A 21,842-nucleotide genomic window follows, 5' to 3' on the forward strand; every position below is an offset into this window, starting at 1 on the left:
CTCATCTAGGCTGCCTCTCAGACCTATGGGGTCACACTGTTGGCATGGCCTGTCCTTGGGAAAACAGGCCCAGGGACCAGGCCTTACATCCTGGAAGCAGGCTGGAGACTTACAGGAAAGGGATTCCAAGGTCCCAGTTATCTGGACTATGTCTAGTAGACAGGGAAGTGCATGGGAACTGGGGGCACAGGCAGAGGAGGGCCAACCAGAACAGTATAAAGCAAGTAGCCCAGGGAAGGGTCCTATCCCTGACTTTTCTGGTCCTTCCTGAGCAGAATTAATCACTGCCTTTTCTGTCTCCCAGAGCAGCCTGCTGACAAGTTTAGCATCTTGTCATTGAACTGAAATTTTGTGGACACAGCTCATTACTCCAGGCCATGGGCACCTTGAGGGTGGGACCATCTGAAAACATAGCTCCATAACTTAATTGGCAGCAAATGACATTTAAATTCTTACCTACAGAATAAGAAGTCGAGCTATTGTGTACATGTACATGTGTATGTGCATGTGTGTATCCACACTCCCTCTTAAATTAGTCCTCAGGTTCAATTTTCTCTTTCAATTAATTTGGATAGTACTTACAAGGTCTATTAATCTCCAGAAATCTATAAAATAACTGCTACTTTTTCATGTACTACTTACACCCACCATACTAACAAAATATATATTCTGAAACCCAGGTTTCTGCTCCAAAGGCTGTTTGAGAACAGACTATATATATTCCATCACTCTATCTTAATGTTCTGCAACTGGCTTCTCATTTTAAATAAATACCAAGTGACCTCTGAGTCTTGTCAGCCTGGTGATGCTATGTTAGGTGCTGTAGGATTAGGTATGTGAATAGGAATGCTCTACACTGCTGAGAGAAAATCCTAGAAAATGACTCTAGGGACCAGACCACAAAAGCAGTTCCTCTGGGTCTGGACATTAATCAACAGAGGGCTGAATTTGCCATTTCCTGCAACTTCTCTGTATGGTTAGGGCTAGACGCCTACATCCTGGGGATAATAACACATATGCTCATATGTGTTACTAAATTCTGTTTCCTTCATTGACTAGACTACAGCATGGTTTTTGGCAGCCAAGAATATAGACTTAGCCCCAGAAGGCCACTTGGAAAATTGACCACCCAGCCTTTTCCTATAAATGGACTCGGAGAATCCTCTGGAGCTTCCAGCCACGAGTCACTAGCCAAGAACTGCCTCCCTCCACCTAGGAAGGATAGCTTCCTAAAAGAGGGATACTCAGAGGGCAGTGATGGAGGAAGGGACACCACATGGTCGGGCAGCAACATCAGAAAGTCACAGACGGATGGATGTGGACGCTATGTCACCTTCACAACCTCATGGACTAGTCAGCTATACATAGAGAAGATTTTTTTTTCAAGGGCCAAGTGTTGACCCTCCAGCCCTGGAGAGCCAGGTTATCATTGGTCACAGAAGGTGGGTAATGAGGAGTGCGTTCAAGAAAGCATGAAAACATTCCTGCACTTGCCTTCATTGGAGAATCTGCTCAGTTTACCTCCAAGTTACAGAGCACTGGCACAGCTTTTATGCAGAAGGAAAAACCCCCTTTTAATTCAAATGTCACAAGGTCAAAATCCTTCTCATTTAGCCTCTTATTTCATCTGAAATTGAATTAACTAGACTTACACTGAAAGCCTCAGTCTACAGATTTGATTGTTGCCACGTATTTCACTTTCCTCTCTCAGTAGACTTTTCTCTGTATCCCTCCTTTTCCCCTTGCCCGCTGTCTAATTAATGAACATGAGAGAGAGGAGAGGTGAATCAGGGATTTCTCTAGCTCACTGCCTGAGCATCTCAGTAATCAAGTGTTAGCTGACAAAGAGCTGAAGGAGGCAAGGGGGGTGGGGAGGGGCAGGGCTGCTTTAACAGGAAGAGAAGTGCTGATGGGAAACAAAGGGTTGGGCGGTACCCTAGTCACCACTCCCTGCCACCAGTTAGGATCCTGGCCCTGGTGGGTCCCTTCACGTCATTATGGGTGCTTCCTAACCCTTTGCTTCTTCCTTCTAGGATCCACACTCAGCACCTACAGGAATACCTACAGCAATCTGCTTTCCCCCTCTCTTTCCCCTTCTGTTCGGTTCTCCTCCTCTTCTTGTCTAGCTCACCTTTCTACTGTGTCCCCTGGCTCGCCCATTTGTGTCACAAGCCACGGCCTTACAGTCTCATTTTTTTAGCATGTTGAGATCAAAAGATCTCATTGGCTGGAATTAGACTGGGTTGATGAGGTAGCTCAGCCTGATCTGTATGGCTCTGCGAAAGTTCCCTAACCAGTGTCAGCCCCAGATTTTCCATAAATGGCAGTCTTAGGGGCGGGGCAGTGTGACTGTAATGGCCTGTGGAAGACATTGCCCATCTGAAAACTGGAGGGGCTGATAAAGATAAGGGGGGCATGAAAAGCCACCGCACCAAGTCGCTCTTTGGTACCAGCACTGCTCTTGACCTCTCCAAACTTCAACCTCTCTGTTTACAAAATGAAAGGGTTGTGGAGAACAAGTGAGATAATCTCTGTAAAACACCTACACAGTGCCTGGTACGTGGCATGAGCTCAACCACTATTGGTGCCCCTTGTCCACCCTCCCCTGCCTTCTGTAACCTGGGAACACTTCCCTTGTGGCCTTCGGAAGTGGAGGCTACTCAGTGACTCCCCCAGGCCAAGAGAGGAGGGGGGTGGGAGTCAGAGTGCTGGACCTGTCACTTACGGCTTACTACTTGTGCGATGGGGGCAAGATAACCTCTCAAAACATTCCTTTTTCTTTTTTTTTCTGATTTTAATTGATTAATTTATTTTTCATTTTTATACAATTTTTAAAGGTTACACTCCGTTTGCAACAAAGCATCCATTTTGACTGGTGTAAAATGGAGAAAAAAAAAACACATCATAGAGTTATTGGTAGGATTAAATGAGATATTAGATGTTAAAACAAAAGTCCTTTGTGAATGGTAAAATCCTCTGCAAATTTAGGCACTGATACTAACTCATCTGTCTTAAGAAATATTCGTGGAGAGACTTCTGTGTGCCAGGTGCTATGCCAGGCACTGGGGACACAGTGGTGGATAAGGTGGTCCTTGTGTCTCAAGCATTTGCATCACAGCCAAGGTGATCCAGAGGGAGCGAGACCAGCAGAGACAAATTCATGACAGTGTGAAATTTGCTATGTCAGGGATTAGGCAGAAGAAAGGAGTCAGAGAGGACTACTGGCAAGAAGGCAACATCTAAGCAACTGTCGGCCCAGAAAGGGTGGTTCTGGTTAGGAAAGAACATTCCAGATGGAGAACGTAGCATATATGTAAAAACTCAGTGCCCTGATAGAGAACGCCCACCTGTGGTCCCTAAGACTGTAGAGTTGTTCAAGGTGTAAGGATTGAAGTGACCCTAGGAGGCCAGGCGACAGTCAGGGGCCTGGTTTTGAATGGCCTCATAAGCCCTTTCCCGAGTCTCTGGACAGCCACAGAAGGCCTGTAACCAGAGGTCTGACAGGACCTCTCTGAACGCCGCACATGGTGCCACCCTCATCCTTAGCCCCTACCTTTTAGGGTCAGGTGACTCCAAGGCCTTTCCCCTCCCCCTTCCTATAAGTGAGCCTCCTCCTGGTTTCATTTACCTTTATGCCCATCCTTTACCCTATGGGAAATAAGTTGAATTAGCTTATTCTATCCAAATCCCCCTTGAACTTTTATTGAACCTGCCTTTCCAAGAACTGTGTTTGTTTTGCTTTTGCTCTCAGGCTGCAGATCAAATGGCATGCCAGCCACCTCCTTTATGAAACTAGGTTTGGCCTGTTAGTCACCTCTCCCTGTTCCCCATATCACCTGGTCCCCAGTCTCTATCTGTGGTAGGCAGAATAATGACTTCCCAAAGATGTCCACACCCTAATCCCCAGAACCTGTGAAAAGGCTCCCTTCCACACAGAAGGGACTTTGTAAATGTGATTAAGTTAAGGGTCTTGCGATGGAGAGATAATCCTGGATCATCTGGGTGGCCCCAATGTACTCACAAGGACCTTGGAAGAGGGAAAAAGGAGAGTCAAGCAGAGATGAGAGTGATGCAGGCCATGAGCCAGCCTCTTGGAGCTGGAAAGCACAAGGAAACGTATTTTCCTCTAGATTCTCTAGAAGGAATGCAAGCCTGTTGACCCATTTTAGACTTGTGACCTCCAGAACTGTAAGGTAATAAATTTGTGTTGTTTTAAATCACTACATTTGTGGTAATGTTACAGCAGCACAGGAAACGAATACACCATCCTGTCTGTGCCCCCCTCACTCTGAGCCTTCTTTTAGGTGACCCAGCGATCCCTCAACTCCACTCCCTGCCCAGCCCAAACTCTGTTGTAGCTTTGCCCATCCTTTCTGTCCTTAATCCTTTCTGAAATTTGTTTCTCCATCTGTGCTCTGGAATTCACTCCCAGACTTCCTCTGGCACCTTACTGTATCTAATATTTTCTCCCACATCTTCAATCACTTTATTCTTACTGGATATTGTTAAACCTTCCTTATTTCCCCTAAACTCCCACACTCGTGCGGTCATTTCCCACCCTTCCCTTCCACACACAATCCGTAATGGATGCCTGCCACTCCCCACTTCACCCCACAGACCACTGCCTCTCGTGGGTCACTAGTGAGTCCCCAGCTACCAAATCCAAGGTCAATTCCCATCTCCAATCTCCTTTAACTCCCTAGATCTTGACCCTGTTGAGCCACTTTCCCCCTCTGGAGACCACACACATCTTTTTCTTTGTTCTTCAGGGTCTTCACTCTCTTTGGTCTCTTTTGTTCATTTATTCATTTCCAGATTCAACAACGTTTTATTGAAACCCTATTAGGTGCCCAGCACTATGCTAGGGAGTTCATACAAATATGCAGACACACTCTTTGATCCTCAAGGAGTTTAAGGTGCACTGAGAGAGACGGACGTGGAAAAAATAGTGACAATATATTATTCTAAGGGCAAAAGCGAAGATGCATACCAGGTAACAGAGAGGTGCCCAGTCCTCTGCCCGACTTCTAGCCTTACTGCTCAAAGTGTGGTCCCTGAAGCAGCAGGGGCAACATCACCTGGGAACTTGTGAAAGGGCAGAATCGGGGACCCCATCCTAGACCTATTGAACTGAAACCTCTGGGGGTGGGGCTCAAGCCTGCTCTCCAGTGTCCAGGTCTCCCAGCCCAGTCCCCACTTCCTGAAGATCCTTTGCCCCTCTGCTCCACCTGACATAAAACTTCAACATCTTGCCTGATGCCACTCCCTTTGTGGGTCTTCATGGCACCTATTTTCCCCTAAGGTAGAACTCACTGCCCCCTGCCCCCGGTTTATACCTTTCGTGGAGCACTTATCACCCTGTTTAGTTCAGTTTAGTTTTATGAATGTTTACTGAGTGCTCTCAGATACTGTACCAAGATGTGGGATACAAAGGAAAAGAAGAAATCATGCCTTACCACGAGGAGCTTACAGTCTATTGTGGTTAATTATGCATATGACCATTCTTGCATGCCTTTCTTTGAATTTTGATGTTGAATCCAAATGTTCCAGTCTTCACCTTAGTGTTGACTGGTTTTTCAAGTGGTGGATATTGATATTATCAGGAAAATGGAGCAAAGATGCAGCCATATATAACCTTGTCTGACCATTAATCTGTACTGTGCACATGTCTTGGTGCCCTCCAGAATCCAATTCTACTTCCTCCTTCCTGGCAGCCTCTAGTTTCTATGTGAGTATCCTCAGTGTTCAGGAGAAGCTCCAGGGGTAGAGCATGTGTCTGAAACAGAGACTATCAGGACTTTGGTTTGGATGTTGTAGGAAAGCATACTGCTTAGAGAACCCCTGGCCCTATCCAGAGCACACAAGGAGAAATCCTACAGAAAATGAAAGCCAACACTGAGAAATCAAAAATCTGAGAAATGGAGATACAGAAGCTGTTCTGCTCACATATTTGAGCCCCTGATCAAGTCTCATCTGAAGGTTTTTCTCCATCGCATGTGCTAATAAATTCCTTTTATTGTTTAAACCAGTGTGGGTTGGCTGTTTGGTTACTGATAATCACAAGCATCCTAATTATTACAATCTTTTACTTGAATCGAAAGAACAAGTAATTTGCTATCTAGAAAGTGAGCCTTTGCTCTCACTACAGTCTGATTTCCCCGTAAGTCAAGGCATGTGTAGGTCTTCCCCTTGGCCCTATCTGAGAAACCGTAGATTCCTAGGACTGCACGACCACACTGACCTTTCATTAAAGCTGTCCTGCAATGGCTACAGATTTGCACATTTGTTGTGTTTGTATTACTGTACTTGTGGTGGTTAATTTCATGTGTCAGCTTCACTGAGTCAGAGGGTGCCCAGATATTTGGTTTAACATTACTCTGGGTATGTCTGTGAGGGTGTTTCCAGATGACACTGGCATCTAAATCAGTAGAATGAGAAAGCAGATTGCCCTTTCCAGTGTGAGTGAACCACATCTAATTTGTTGAAGGCCTGCATATGACTGCTTGAGCTGGGACATCAGTCTTCCCCGGGCCTCAGGCTGGGACTTACACCCTCAGCCCTCTAGTCCTCAGGTCCTTGGCCTGGAACTACATCACTCGCTCTCCTGGGTCCTCGGCTTGCAGACGGCAGATTGTGGGACTTTTTAGCCTCATAATTGCATAAGCCAACTCTAATTCCTCATGATAAATATGTATGTATGTATGTATGTACAGATAGATAGATTGATTGATAGATTCATTCTATTGCTTCTGTTTCTCTAGAGAACACTAAGACAGTATCCAACTTCTGCCACTACCTCCTCACTTTTATGATTCTAGAAAAAGTGAATGAGTGCTTTCATGTAAAGGTGAGCATACACAGATACATGAGAGAGGAAAGCTGAAGTATACATCCTGTCCACATACCCAGAAACACACCCAGTTGTGTGAACCATCACGTATATAATGTAAATTTTACCTCCGGTTGCTTCCTCTTTGCAGCTACATGCAAAAGCCGTAAAAGATGGTACTGTTCTGGTTGTTCCAGCTGAGACATCAAGGCTAGGAGTTCTGTCAGGTGTCTGTTAATGGGCTGAGGCTGCTTATCGTACACAGCAGGTAACACCCTCAACAACATGGCATTACCTGTTGAAGGAATAATCACAGAAATGATGACTTTATCAGCCCATGAGCCATAAAATACCATTATTATCAATGCAACAAATTTTGGACTTCCTCACATATTAAATAGCACAGAATAATGGCCAAATCCTCTGCTAAAAATAACATGGTACCTTATTCTGAAAAATCACTAAATCATTATTATTATTTTATTTATTTACTTATTTATTTATTTATTTATTTATTTATTTATTTATTTATTTATGGCTGTGTTGGGTCTTCGTTTCTGTGTGAGGGCTTTCTCTACTTGCGGAGAGCGGGGCCACTCTTCTTCGCGGTGCGCGGGCCTCTCACTGTGGCGGCCTCTCTTGTCGCGGAGCACAGGCTCCAGATGCGCAGGCTCAGTAGTTGTGGCTCATGGGCCTAGTTGCTCCGCGGCACGTGGGATCTTCCCAGACCAGGGCTCAAACCCGTGTCCTCTGCATTAGCAGGCAGATTCTCAACCACTGCACCACCAGGGAAGCCCCTAAATCATTATTTAAACAGTTTCCATAAAAGGGAATACTTTATGATATGATCAGCATTATTATCTAATGAAAATTTTTCCTGAGTAATGCACCGTGGGGAAAAGAAGATTTGACAGTAACCAGACGACACCCTTGAGAAGGAAACAAGTTTCAATAAAGAATTCCTGACGAGAAACAACATTTGGATGCCGTTTAAATGAAAACTAAGCAGTGACATAAGCATGAATCTAAATGAAACTGAACTAAAAAAAAATAAAAGGGCAGAGGAATGTCTTCATGTTCCTGAGAGATACGGAGGCATGATTCAGACAACTGATATATGGAAACTATGCCTTATTTTTACGAATAGTTAGAAAAGTAGCAATGCAAATCTAGATCCCCAATTTCTGCACTATTTCAAGGGAAGTTTAGACTCAGGTTGTTTGTCACAGGTGATCTGCCTCAAAGACTTGTATGGACAACTGGGTTTAAAATGGCGGAACCTGAAGAAAAAAATATGACGTAAGGTTTGCAGGGACTCATCAGCAAACAACATATGGGAAACATCTGCTTATCATTTTATGGTATGGATTTTTTCGAAAAATCCTCTCAAGAACTTAAATGTCTTAGAATTTGTTTCTAGGGATTTCTCAAACAAGAATTTTCTTGCTTCTATTTACTTTAAATTTGGCTCTGTATATAGAAGACTTACACAGAAAGAATCAAATAAGCAGTGATTATACATGTGTAGACCCTAATTAAATGGTGGGGACATTTAGATATGAGGATTAAGAAAAGAAGGCCAGAATTTTCAGAATATCTATGACCAAATTTAATGAAAGGGTGATCCTGGGTCATGGTGAATATATCTCGGTGACGATAAATAATAAGAATTGCTTTTTCCACACATGGCTCATAGAATTAGTCTCAAACAGATTTTAGTCATATGCCCACAGACTCCAAGGTATTGGAAATATTCAGGGTTTTTTTAAAATGTGAAAAACATTGTTTTATTTTGTTTGTTTTTTGTTTATTTTTACTAATTTTACTAAGAGCTTTTTCTTAAAGGATCAGGAATTGTCAATGTCATGCCCAATCTCTACAAAGCACATTAGCTCATAGAACTTAGCTATGTAGACATACTGATTAACTGCTGAAAAAGGTCACAATAAATGGAACTGTCATTGTAATTGAAGACAGGAACAATACTCATTAAAGGTCCTGGGACCCCTGAAGAGGAAAAACCCAGATTAGTCATCTTTAGCTGACTTGGATTTCGATCAAAGAATACAAAGATAAATAAGGGCTTTTTAAAAAATTTGAAACTGATGAAGACACTTTGGTGTAGAAATCCTATAAATTTCATTCATAAGCTAATATATTCTTCTTCATTATGAAATATTTCAAGCCATTAGACAAATATAGGCAAAAATATAAGGACCACTGGGGTGCCTACCAACCAGCTTTACCAAAACTTAACCTTGTACCATAATTGCTTCCCACCCCATTCACTTCCTTTTCTCCCCAGAGGCAACCACCAACCTGAAATTGGTATTTACCATCTTCATGAATGTTTTTACACTTCAATTGCATGTGTATATATCAATAAGCATTTAGTGTTCTTTGCATGCTTTAAAATTTTGTATCAATAGTATATTGTACATATCTTTGTGCAACATATTTTTTTCTCATCCAACATTGTGTTGAAGTTTTATATCCAAGAAGTTCTCCTTCATTTATTCTCACAGCTGTATGGTATTGTACTGTATAAACATGCAACAATTTATTCATATACTTCATGGTTGGAAGATTTTTATTATTATTATTGTTATCATTTGCTTTCACCAATAGTGCTGCAATTTTTAGACCTATTTCTTTGTGCATAAATGGGAGATATTCCCTTGAGTACTGATTCTGAGCTTAATGTGCTTAGAAACCACCGGGGCAACTTGTTAAAACACAGATACTGATTCAACAGATTGGAGGTACAGCCTGAGAATGTGAATTTCTAACAGGCTCTCAGGTGATGTTGATGGTTCCTGGACCACATAATTAAGTAGCAAAGCAGTGGGTTTTTCCCTGGGAGTTAAGTTTCTAGATGTTCCAAAATTTCTTTGTAACGTGGTTGTAGTAGTTTTCTATAGCTGCCATAAGAAATTGACAAAAACTGTGGCCCAAAATAACACAAATTTATTATCTTATATTTCCATAATACAAAAGTCTGGCATGAGTCTCACTGGGTTAAAATCCAGGTACTGGAAGGCCTGGGATCCTTCCTGGAGGTTGTAGGAAGGAACCGTTTCTTGGCTTTTCTAGCTTCTGGAGACCACCAGCATTCCTTGCTTTGGGGTCTCCTTCCTCCATCTTCAAAATCAGCTACAGAGCAACTCTTTGACCCTGCTTCTGTCACTACACCTCTTCCTCTGCTTCTCTCTTCTGCCTCTCTTCCACTTAAGCACCCTTGTGATGACACTGGGTCCATCTGGATAATCTAGGATTATCTCCTCATATGGTAACCTTAATTCCATCTTCTGTGCAATGAAACACAATGTGTTCACAGGTCATGGGGATTAAGACGTGGATATCTTTGGGGAAGGGTTCATTTTTCCGCCTACCACCACGATTATAACAATTTACATACCCACCAGGAGCATGAATGTTTCTGTTGCCAACACTTGGTCTTGACAGACATCGGTTTCTGCCAATCTGATGGGGTGTAAGATGATACCTCATTTTTTGTTTTAATTTTCATTTATTTAATCACTTGTAAGGCTGAGCACCATTTTTATATGTTTTCAGGTCATTTCCTCTGCTGTGATTTGGCCATTCATGTCCTTTGCCTATTTTTGATTGGGATGTTTGTGTTTTCTTATTGATCTGTAGAAGTTTCTTATTTATTCTGGACACTAATATTTGGTCTATTAGTTTTAAAGTTGCAATCCTAATGGAGTTGATTTTTAAATTTTTTATGGTTTATAAAGATTTTGTTATTGAGAAATTTTTCCCTAATATAATGAATATGTTCATAAAAATATTCTACTATATTTTCTCCTAAAAGCATTATGATTTTTAAAAAAATTTATTTTATTTATTTATTTGGCTGTGTTGCATCTTTGTTGCTGCGTGCAGGCTTTCTCTAGTTGCGGCGAGCGGGGGCTACTCTTTGTTGCAATGCACGTGCTTCTGATTGCAGTGGCTTCTCTTGTTGCAGAGCATGGGCTCTAGGTGCACAGGCTTCAGTAGTTGTGGTTCTCGGGCTCTAGAGTGCAGGCTCAGTAGTTGTGGCGCACGGGCTTAGTTGCTCCGCGGCATGTGGGATCTTCCTAGACCAGGGCTCGAACCGGTGTCCCCTGCATTGGCAGGCGGATTCTTAACCACTGCGCCACCAGGGAAGTCCTATGATTTTGTTTTTATGTTTGTCTTTAATCCATCTGGATTTTACTTTCTGTACATATGAGGAAGGGATCTAATTATAAATATATATTTGTGTGTATATAAACAATTGTCCCAGATCAATTTATTGAGTGGCCAACTGTTTCCCCTCTGATTTGTAATACCTCTTTCATATATAAAGTTTCCCATGTATCTGGATCTGTTTCTGGTTATTTGTCATACCTTCACCAATTATATATTTTCTTCATTACAATAACTTTATAATAAATCATTATATCTCACAGGGCAAATTTCTTCATCTTCTACTTCAAATTCCTCTACTTTATGTAAATTTTACCATTAGTTTGTCAACTTCCTTGAAAAACTAGGTTAGAATTTTTTTCTTCACATTGAATATATAGACTAATTTGGAATAATTGACATCTCTGTGAAACTGTCTTCTTATTCAAGAACTTGATATATTCTTCTATCTATGTAATTTTTCTATGTCTTTCAAAGTTTTGTGATATTAGCTGTGCCTTATATATCTTTTATTAAATAGATGCCTAGGTATTCCATATTTGTTGTTGCTATTGTAATGAAAGTTTTTGGTCTTTTATTATTATTATTTTTTTTTAAATTTTTTTTATAGCTACTTTATTTATTTATTTATTTTTGGCTGTGTTGGGTCTTCGGTTCGTGCGAGGGCTTTCTCTAGTTGCGGCAAGTGGGGGCCACTCTTCATCGCGGTGCGGGGACCGCTCTTCATCGCAGTGCGCGGGCCTTTCACTATCGCGGCCCCCCCCCGTTGCGGGGCACAGGCTCCAGACGCGCAGGCTCAGTAGTTGTGGCTCACGGGCCCAGGTGCTCCGTGGCATGTGGGATCTTCCCAGACCAGGGCTCGAACCCGTGTCCCCTGCATTAGCAGGCAGATTCTCAACCACTGCGCCACCAGGGAAGCCCCAGTTTTTGGTCTTTTAAAGATATTTTCTATTTATGTGCTGTATTAAGAAAGCAACTGATTTTTGTACATTGACCTTTCATCCAGCAAAAGTTTAGTTCTTTTATTAATAAACTGTCTTTAGAGTCTTAGATTTTCTGTATATAGATAATCAACTTATAATAACTGATGACAACTTCGTTTCTTTCCATCCTTATTCCTTACATTTCTTTTTTTGTCCTACTTTACCAGCTGGGACCTCAAACACTTTGATGAATAGAACCAGTGTCCACTGGTATCGTTTTGTTATTCCTGTCTTTAAAGAGTATGTTTCTAAGGATTCATCATAATGTATGTACATGTTTCTATACATTTTTGGTATTTACATATTATCAGTTTAAGCTCCTGTCTTTTTCCTAGTTTGAATGTGAATGAGTGTTGAATTTTATTAAACGATTTTTCTGCACCTGTCCACATGACCATATGATTTCTCCTTTAACTTGTTATTGTAGTAAATTAATGAATATTCTAATGTTTAATCAATCTTGCACTCTTAGAATACACTCAGCTTGGTTATGATGCATTTTAATGCATAGATTGCTGGATTTTGGCTAATACTTCATTTAGAGCTTTTACATCTATATCCTTAAATGAGACTGACTTGCAGTTTTCCTTTCTTGTACTGACCTTGTCTCTTTTTAGTATCATACTTACTAGACATATAAAAAGAATTTAGTGCATTCCTGTACACTCTATTCTCAGAGGCCGTTTATATAAAATGGGGATTATGTGTTCCTTGCTTGGTAGAACTTGCTTATCAAACCTTCTGAGCAATGTTCCATATATTTCATCGTATCAAAATTTAAATTATGTAGTTTAAATTTCTGTATCCTTTCACAGTTTTTTTGGCATTTGAATGATCAGTTATGACAGAAGTGAACCTATCAGTTATGAGAAGTATGTTAAAATCTATCTTTATGATTATGGATTTGTCAATTTCTTCTTATAAGTCTGTCAATATTTGGCATATTTTTTTGAAAGTACCAGATAGTTCTGAGATATCTTCCTGGTAAAGCATTTCATCATAATTTAATTGCTCTCTTTGCTTTAAAGTCTACTTTTGACTGATATTAATACAACTATGCTAGCTTTTTCGAATTGCCCTTGTTTGGTATATTCTCTCACCACTTTTAAATTTTTTTGTTTTCGAGATTTCTAGATTCTTGTTTTATGTGTGACTCTTGTAAGTGACTTATAGCTGGACTTAAAAAATATTTCTATCTGACAAACATTTGTCTCTTAACTGAAAGTTTGTTTCATTGATATTTATAGTGATTACTGGTATATTTGGATTTATTTTTATGTTACATTGTGCTTTTTACTTATCTTGCTCTGTGTATGCTTTTCTTCCCTACTTCTCTACTTCCTATTGAATAGGTCAAGTTTTTTTTTTTTTTTAATTCACTCTATTCCTTCTATTTGGACATTTTCTTTTTGGTTTTGGTGGCTGTCCTTTAAAAAATAAACATTCTTGAACTAACAATGAAAAATTAATTTTCCTGTCTTGAACAATGAAAGGATTTTAGAATTACTTTCTTAGCTCTTTCTTCCAGTTCCTTAATATTCTCTTCAGCTTCAGCCTAATTTGTCATTTAATCCATTCCTTGAATTTTTAAAAAATTTCAATTAACTTTTTTTAATTCTAGAAGTTATATTTAATTCTTTTAAAAAAATCAGTGTCTTTTTCTTTTTTCATGTTTCCAATTCCTTCTTGTAGATCTTAAATCACTTTAAACACACTTATTTTCTAGTTTCTAGCTGATATTTTAAATAAATGAAATTCTTGAGGGAGGGGTGTCTAATCCCTTTTGGTTTCTGTTGGTTCTCATTTATGGTGGATTGTTTCCTCATATGTTTCAATATTTTTTATTATGAATTTATTTTTACTGTGTCAGATAGTATACATTTGAATCTGGAACATGTATGAGGGCAGGCCCAAAGTCACAAACTCTTAGAGACCCTGTAGAGTTCAGTCAAAGAGAGCTATGCTTACTTCTCACTTTCTTGTGCTAGGGCAGAGACCAACTGAAATCCAATAGGTAACTCCTCACCCTGGCCTAAGCCTTGTTCCATATGGCGATTAACACTTGGTTATCACAGAACGGATAACATGTCCACCCCTTCACCTCCCCTGGGGGGAGGGGGCCTAGCATCAGCTCTTGGGCTTACTGGTCTATTTTTGGTTCCCTCTCTTGGGCCTCTGGATATTTTCCTTACTTTATTGGAAGCTTATTTGTACATTTAAAGTTTTTATTATTATTCTAATGTAAACACATTTCTAGGTTTTTTTTTCACCAGAGTTTTCAGCTTATATAGATCTCCATATATTGGCAGAAGCAGGAATCCCTAAATTTACTTTAGAAACATGATCTTTGACTCTAAGCCTACTGAAATAATATATCCACATAATTTCAGGTTATGAAAAGAAACATACCTAAAATCAGTTAATTCCTTTTCCCCAGCTCCTTCTCATTTTAGGTTTACCAGTTTTGCTGTGTTTGTCATTAGAAAGTCCATTTATAAAAGTATAGTTGCAACTCCAGAAGGATTAAAGGTGGAATAACTTGGAATGGATTTGCCTTCTAGAGCCATACAAATTTTTACTGTGTTGGTTTCTCTTGAAATCAGAGTAACTTTCACAGTTTAGACCTGTAAAACTGTGTACAAAGAAAAGTGAAAAAAAGTTTTCTATACATAAAGGTTGTGAAACAATGCGAGTGCACACAAAATACTGAAATGATGCTCTTGCTTTCACACCTCTATGCCTGTTGAATTATTTCTCCCCCTAATACCCCTCCCCTCCCTCTCATCCTTCAGTGCTACCAATTCAAGTTACAACAGCTAATCCCCAGGGGGAGACAGTCCTAGCCCAGTCTCCCCACCTCTTTCCCCTCTGACCCTCTTCCAATTAATCTGACTGCAGTGTAAACCTTTGTGGTTTACTATTGTGCAACTCCCCACGTCTCCTTCGCCCTCCCACCCACCCCTCCCCCCTCCCCCCCCCCCAATTCAGGGGAACTCCCGTGAACGCAGTGCCACTGGCATTACTCATTCATCCCCATTCAGACTTTCCCCAGCATTTATTAAGGGCTCTCAGCTCCTGCCTCTCACTCTCCTCCGCTCCTTCTCCACTCAACTTGAGAGCCTCTTGTCTCATCCCCTCCCGCCGTCTGTGGGAAGAACTTTGTCTCTTCAGCAATGCATCTCCCTGTGATTCTGTTTTGTGCTCTCTGGTCTGCAGTGTCGGCCGAGAACTCGGATGAATATGAGCTCATGTATGTGAATCTGGACAATGAAATAGACAATGGACTCCATCCCACTGAGGACCGTAAGTTCATTTTAACTGTTTCTCTGCTAACCCTAATTACATATCCACCTCTTTGGGTCTAAGTATTATACATATATTTTGTAGCCAATGAAATAAGCAACAAAATTAGTTTGTTTTGCAAAAGAGAAAAGCACGTTAGGAAAGGGAGAGGTTTCAAGAAGTTACTTCTGTCAGAGATACATAATGGGTCAAACTGTATGAAATCGCCGATATTCTCGCTTTGAGCTCCATGAACGGCAATTTCATGAGTTCAACTTCATATAAACTTGCATGGTTTCTGTCATACTCGAGATATTTACATGCTGTTTTTTGCAGGTATCCTGAAAGGAAAGGGGGTACTGGGGATGAGTACTTGGGACCACCGAGGGAGGTCGGCATTTTACAAAGCACACCCGAGGAGGGCCTGGGCGGGTCGGTAACGCGTGTGTGTCCCGTGCTCTAGCTACGCCGTGCGACTGCAGTCGGGAGGACTCCGAGTGGGACAAGCTCTTCATCATGCTGGAGAACTCGCAGATGCGGGAGGGCATGCTGCTGCAGGCCACCGACGACGTCCTTCGGGGTGAGCTGCAGAAGCTGCGGGCCGAGCTGGGCCGGCTGGCGGGCAGCCTGGCGAGGCCGTGCGCGCCGGTGGCCCCCGCCGAGGCCAGGCTGGCCCGGGCGCTGGACGAGCTGCTGCAGGCGAGCCGCGACGCGAGCCGCAGGCTGGCGCGCCTGGAGGAAGCCGGGACGCTGCAGCCGCAGGAGGAGGCGGGGCAGGCCCTTGGCGCAGTGCTCGAGGAGCTGCGGCAGACGCAGGCCGACCTCCGCGCTGTGCAGGGCTGGGTGGCAGGACGCTGGCTGCCAGCAGGTGAGGACGCTGGGCCGGGCGGGGACCCCCACGCGGCTTCGTTCTCGGAGCGCGAGTTGCGGGAAGCCGAGTCAGCCAACCCTCTGGGGGGGCTTTAGTGGGAGGAAACACACACACACACACCCCCTCTGTTTCTCCATGCATGGTCACAGAGCTCAGACACACCATACAAGGCGGGAAAATTGCTTTCAAAAGTAGTCTCCAGTCCCGAGGAACCCAGAGGATAGATGTGCACGTAACCATCCCAGTCTTGAAATAGACGTCAAGGGGCCCCAGACTGACACCCGATCCGACCAGGCGTTACAGGAGCTCTATTGGCCGGTTATAACCGTGATCTCTCTCGGTGTCAGCTTCCCTCCGTTAGGGATTTCCACTTCGTCTAATTTTAGCCGGCTTCTCTCTTTAGGGGAGCTCTGGTTCCCCGCGCTATTTCAGGGCCCAGCCTAATTTTTAGGAACGTTTTCCAATCCCTGGGCTGGCCCCTCCTCCCTGCCAGTTTCAAACAAAAGACTTGAGGCTGAATCTGATCTCCCAAGGGGTACCCCCAGCCCTCGGGTCTGTGAAATGAGCGCCAGAGTGAGGTCCAGGGTGTGAGGTTTGGAATAAACCATCGGCTGAGGGATCCAAAGAGAGACAGTAAGAGGTACGAGCCAATTGGTATCCAGGTGGCACCCCAGGGATGTGGAGGATCAGAGTGAAACAGGAGAGAGGCAGTTCAAACCAGATGCAACCTGTCGAAGTCCCATGTAATACTAAGTGAATTTTCAAACACATGTGGGCCCGAAATAATACATTTTAAAGACGGTTCAAGGAAATACAGAGTAGATTTGGAGCCAAGTAACACTCCTTTGTAAGTCAAAATTTCTAAGAAATGGTGATGTAACAATTGTGGGTTACATTAGAAAATCTGTGTCCTATGTAAGAAAATATGACTTACACTTTTCCTGAGCATCTTATGAACAGAAAACAATTACAAAAAGCACCATCCTTTCTTTATGTCCAATAAAGCAACTCTTATTGGATGGGGTAGGAGAAGAATCATGTATGTGTGAGAGCATGTTTCATTTAAAATTGCAGAAACCATACCAGAATATGAGTCTTTCCTAAATAATTGAGGACTGTCAGTACAGAGCATATTTTTAAAAATATTAAGTAGGGCTTCAGAGGGGGGAAAAAATCATAAAATCAAATATACAATAGATCCTCAATGTAAGTGACAAGAAGACAAATTATAATTCTTTAGCTGTTTTAATGGATGAAATTTCTTGTCTTTTGCAAACCATGTAAAATCATTGTACATATCACATACCAGGAAAACTGAAGAATTACGCTGTTTCACCTCCACCTCTGCATACTAGTTAGAGCAGAAGAGGGATGTATTTCTGAATTCAAAAATGTTAATTTCTTATTACAATACATCCTCCACTAATACTTTTACCCACATGCTTTGATTTCTCCTCTCTTGGTTTCCTGCCAGCTTGGCTCCTAAGGGATTCCTAATCATTCTGTTGTCAGCCTCTTAAGAACCTGGTTTTAATTCTGTCTGGTCTTTGATAATATAATCAGAAAAACCTATTAGTTAAAAGCCATTTCATGAGAGAGTTTCTGACATTTTAAAGACATATCAAGAGCCTCAATCACTGGCCCCCAAAAGAAGCCACAAAAAAACTTGCCAACATGCAGTTCTACTCCATGAGCTCACATAACTAGTGCAGCCGACAGGGGAAGCTGGGTCTCTGAGAGGCAATCAAGGAAGGCTTTGGAATGCAATCCTAACTGCCTGGGCTTATTTAAACAGGAAATCAGTTCATGAGATTGTAGTTGGCACCCTCTCTGAACACTACTGAAACATAACAGAGAATATGTCAAATGCCCATGCATATGGTGATCTTTTGTTCCATGATCTTTGATTGATTTAAATAACACAGCTAGAAAAGCATGTACCTACCAATTTCATTTGAAAAAAGAATCAACACCTCATTCAAAATTAATTTTAAAAAATCTTCAGAAATTCAAATTATTCAGTGAAAAAGTTAATACCAAAGTATGACAGGACCAATTTTGTGCTTTAGTATGATAGTTATTTTTCTAGGATTTTCTGAACCTCAATATCTTCTCTGACTAGTTCTGAAGGATAAGGTCCATCTGCTCAATTTTTTTTTTAGGATGGAGCCTAGCCCTCAGCCACTTGTAGGCAGTTAGCTTAGTTTACCACACTTTGCATGGATATTTGGTTCCTGTAAGTTCTGTCTATTCACCAGTTAGTCTTTAAAAGCTCTGAGAGTTTGCTTTTTAAAGCTATCTTATGGTAAATCTTCTTTAGGTAGTTATAAAGTGAATACCTAGCCCTAATTTAGATTTTAAAAAATTCTTTCTTTATATGGTCTTTTATACATATATGAGGTTAGCACAAGGCAGAGCTCACTTGTTAAAGGTTTTAGCACATTATTTCCTAGAGACATCTAAAAGGTCTTCACTTCAGCATCTGCAGCTCCCTGACTGGCCATGTGACCTGGAGATGGACAGAGGTGGGAATTTACTGAGTTCCCAACCCCCAAATTTGAAAGTCTCCTTCTAAGTGCGTATTAGCAGAAATATATACTCTATCCGACCCCTTGGAAGAATTCACTCTTCCTTAAAGGTTTTCTGTTACAGCTTACATAGCATTTATAAGCATGTGGACAGAGTAAGAATTTTTTTTTTTAATTATTAGCACCTTTTAATTATTATTTATTTATTTATTTTTTTGGCTGTGTTGGGTCTTCGTTTCTGTGCGAGGGCTTCCTCTAGCTGCGGCAAGCGGGGGCCACTCTTCATTGTGGTGCGCGGGCCTCTCACTATCGCAGCCTCTCTTTTTGCGGAGCACAGGCTCCAGACAAGCAGGCTCAGTAGTTGTGGCTCACGGGCCTAGTCGCTCCGCGGCATCTGGGATCTTCCCAGACCAGGGCTCGAACCCGTGTCCCCTGAATTAGCAGGCAGATTCTCAACCACTGCGCCACCAGGGAAGCCCCAGAGTAAGAATTTTTTTTTTTTTTTTTTAATTTTTATTTATTTATTTATTTATTTTTGGCTGTGTTGGGTCTTCGTTTCTGTGCTAGGGCTTTCTCTAGTTGTGGCAAGTGGGGGCCACTCTTCATCGCGGTGCGCGGGCCTCTCACTATCGCCGCCTCTCTTGCTGCAGAGCACAGGCTCCAGACGCGCAGGCTCAGTAATTGTGGCTCACGGGCCCAGTTGCTCCGCGGTATGTGGGATCTTCCCAGACCAGGGCTCGAACCCGTGTCCCCTGCATTGGCAGGCAGATTCCCAACCACTGCGCCACCAGGGAAGCCCAGAGTAAGAATTTTTAAGCATATCTTTGGTCCACAGAGCTCTTCTCGACTGCTACATGCTTGTTCTTTACAGACTTGCAGAATATTACAAGGAGAATGGAAGAGCCTTTGACAGATAACTATAAAGCCTGGAGAGATTGTGGGGCTCATCGAAAGCTACACAGCTTACTAGTAGTAAAACAAACTGAATTCCAGCTCTTTTAGCCAAATCCAGGGGTTCTTCTACCACTAAGAGGCAATGCAGTGTGCTGGTTAAGGGTGTGGTTCCTGCAGCCAGAGTGCCCAAGTTCAAACCCAATTTTACCATTTCTCTGTGTGCCTTCTTTTCCATTTACATGCTTCTGAATGAGACAGTTGATTTTCCTTATTCCTGTTTTCTTTGCTCTATAGAGATTATACTTGGACCCCTCAAGTCATAACATATTGCTGCATATAGTTTTTAACTGTAGTCATTAAAAGGCCCATCCTAAAATACCTAACTGCCAGAATCATTTCGGAATGAATCTGTATTTTCTTTCATATTCTTACTTCCTTGCTACTCTAGGTTGTGAAACAGCGATTTTATTCCCCATGCGTTCCAAGAAGATTTTTGCAAGCGTGCATCCAGCAACACCAATGAAACTTGAGGCGTTCAGTGCCTGCATTTGGGTCAAAGCCACAGATGTGTTAAACAAAACTGTCCTGTTTTCCTATGGCACAAAGAGGAATCCATATGAGATCCAGCTGTACCTCAGCTATCAGTCCATCGTCCTTGTGGTGGGTGGAGAGGAAAACAGACTGGTCACCGATACTGTGATTTCCCTGGGAACGTGGACCCATCTGTGCAGCACCTGGAATTCAGAGAAAGGGCACGTGGCCTTGTGGGTAAATGGTGACCTGGTGGCCGCCACTGTCGACATGGCCACGGGTCACGTTATTCCCGAGGGAGGAATCCTGCAGGTTGGCCAAGAAAAGAACGGCTGCTGTGTGGGTGGTGGCTTTGATGAGACATTAGCCTTTTCTGGCAGACTCACGGGCTTCAACATCTGGGATCGTGTTCTTAGTAATGAAGACATAAGAAAGAACGGAGGAGCAGAGTCCTGTCACATCCGGGGCAATGTAGTTGGGTGGGCAGTCACGGAGATTCAGCCCCACGGAGGAGCGCAGTACGTTTCTTAAGTGTGGTGAAACTCTACTTAAAGCCAAAGAAAGAAACTCACATTTTAAGCATATGCCACTTGGGAAGGTCTAAAAACCTGAATGCATTATTAAGAACACTTGAGACTAATGAAGGAGAGAGTTGAGATCAATCTTTATTTATCTTGGCAAAATACTGAATAAATAGTCGAAGGGGAGACATTGGAGAAGGCTTTTGGGGATATTGTTACTAGACTTTATGCCATGTGCTTTCAGATTAATGCTGTGTCTTTGTCAGATAAACTCTCAAATAATGAAAAAAGACTGTATGGTTGAACAGAAGGACAATTGTTTTACTTTTCTTTGGCTAATTTTGTTTTGGCCAGAGATGAATTTTACATTGGAAGAATAATAAAATAACATTTGTTGTCCACTGTTCACTGTGATTGGTACATACCTTATTATGAAAAAATGATGATAGAACATATTTATACTACCATGTGACTTAACAAATACAAATGTAGTGTGTGTTATAATGTCACTTTTTTGAGGAGATAGTTATATAAGTTATATTGTAAAATGGTTTTGTATTAATTTTATTGAGACTATTTTTGTAAATCTCTACTGTAAATAAAATATTTTATAAAACTAGTCCATGTCATCTAATTATAAATTTAAAATGTTTGGGAGCAAATCCACACTTTGTTTTTTTTAATCTAAAGCAGGCAATTAGTTTTCAGATACTAATCTATTATGTAAATAGTAATAGTTACTATTGTTAGAAACAAACTATAGAGTTGTTTTAAGCATTGGCTTCCTATAAATCATAGGCAAGAAATATGATCTTGGCTAAGTCAATTCATCTCTCTGGGTTTTAGTTTTCTCAACTGAGAAATCAAGGAATTGAAGAAATAATGATTCCTTCCAATTTGATGATGCTATGAGCATATACAACTTTCTGTCCCATGTATACAGGGGAAAAAAAATGAATTATATTCAGAGTTCCTCAGATTCACATGATACCTGCCAGAGATGGTTTAGGACTGTTATTGGGGAGATCTAAAAATCTGGAAAAGAAACAATGACTTCTGCCCTTAATACACATCCCATTCTCTTATGCATAAAGGAGAGGACAGTCAAGTCCCTTCATCCTGTAGATGGGGAGATAACTCTCTACCACACTAATGTTCTCCTCCTGTAGAGGCTATGCAAGCAAGGGCTGACAGAAGCACCACAAAGCCATG

At 41.7% G+C, this 21,842-nt stretch overlaps 2 protein-coding genes across 6 annotated transcripts in view; one reads left to right on the forward strand and one right to left on the reverse strand.

The window, feature by feature from the left end:
- VEPH1 (ventricular zone expressed PH domain containing 1) overlaps positions 1-21,842 on the reverse strand; it is a 122,949-nt gene that overhangs the window by 47,389 nt on the left and 53,718 nt on the right. For all 5 annotated transcript variants that reach the window (XM_057545991.1, XM_057545993.1, XM_057545989.1 and 2 more), the window contains exon 5: positions 6,958-7,124. In XM_057545991.1, coding sequence (XP_057401974.1) covers positions 6,958-7,124 — 167 coding nt within the window. The remainder of the gene's footprint in view (positions 1-6,957; positions 7,125-21,842) is intronic.
- Positions 15,074-21,216, forward strand: PTX3 (pentraxin 3). The gene is made up of 3 exons (XM_057545994.1): positions 15,074-15,306; positions 15,749-16,153; positions 20,027-21,216. The coding sequence occupies exons 1-3, from the start codon at positions 15,177-15,179 to the stop codon at positions 20,638-20,640; spliced, it is 1,149 nt and encodes a 382-aa protein (XP_057401977.1). The 5' UTR covers positions 15,074-15,176; the 3' UTR covers positions 20,641-21,216.

The sequence above is a fragment of the Balaenoptera acutorostrata genome, chromosome 4, assembly GCF_949987535.1.
Source record: "Balaenoptera acutorostrata chromosome 4, mBalAcu1.1, whole genome shotgun sequence".
Lineage (NCBI taxonomy): Eukaryota > Metazoa > Chordata > Mammalia > Artiodactyla > Balaenopteridae > Balaenoptera > Balaenoptera acutorostrata.

Coding starts and splice junctions, on each gene's coding strand:
- PTX3 (XM_057545994.1), top strand. CDS start 15,177: ATGCATCTCCCTGTGATTCTGTTTTGTGCTCTCTGGTCTGCAGTGTCG. Junction 15,307..15,748: donor ACTCCATCCCACTGAGGACC/GTAAGTTCATTT, acceptor CCCGTGCTCTAG/CTACGCCGTGCGACTGCAGT. Junction 16,154..20,026: donor AGGACGCTGGCTGCCAGCAG/GTGAGGACGCTG, acceptor TTGCTACTCTAG/GTTGTGAAACAGCGATTTTA.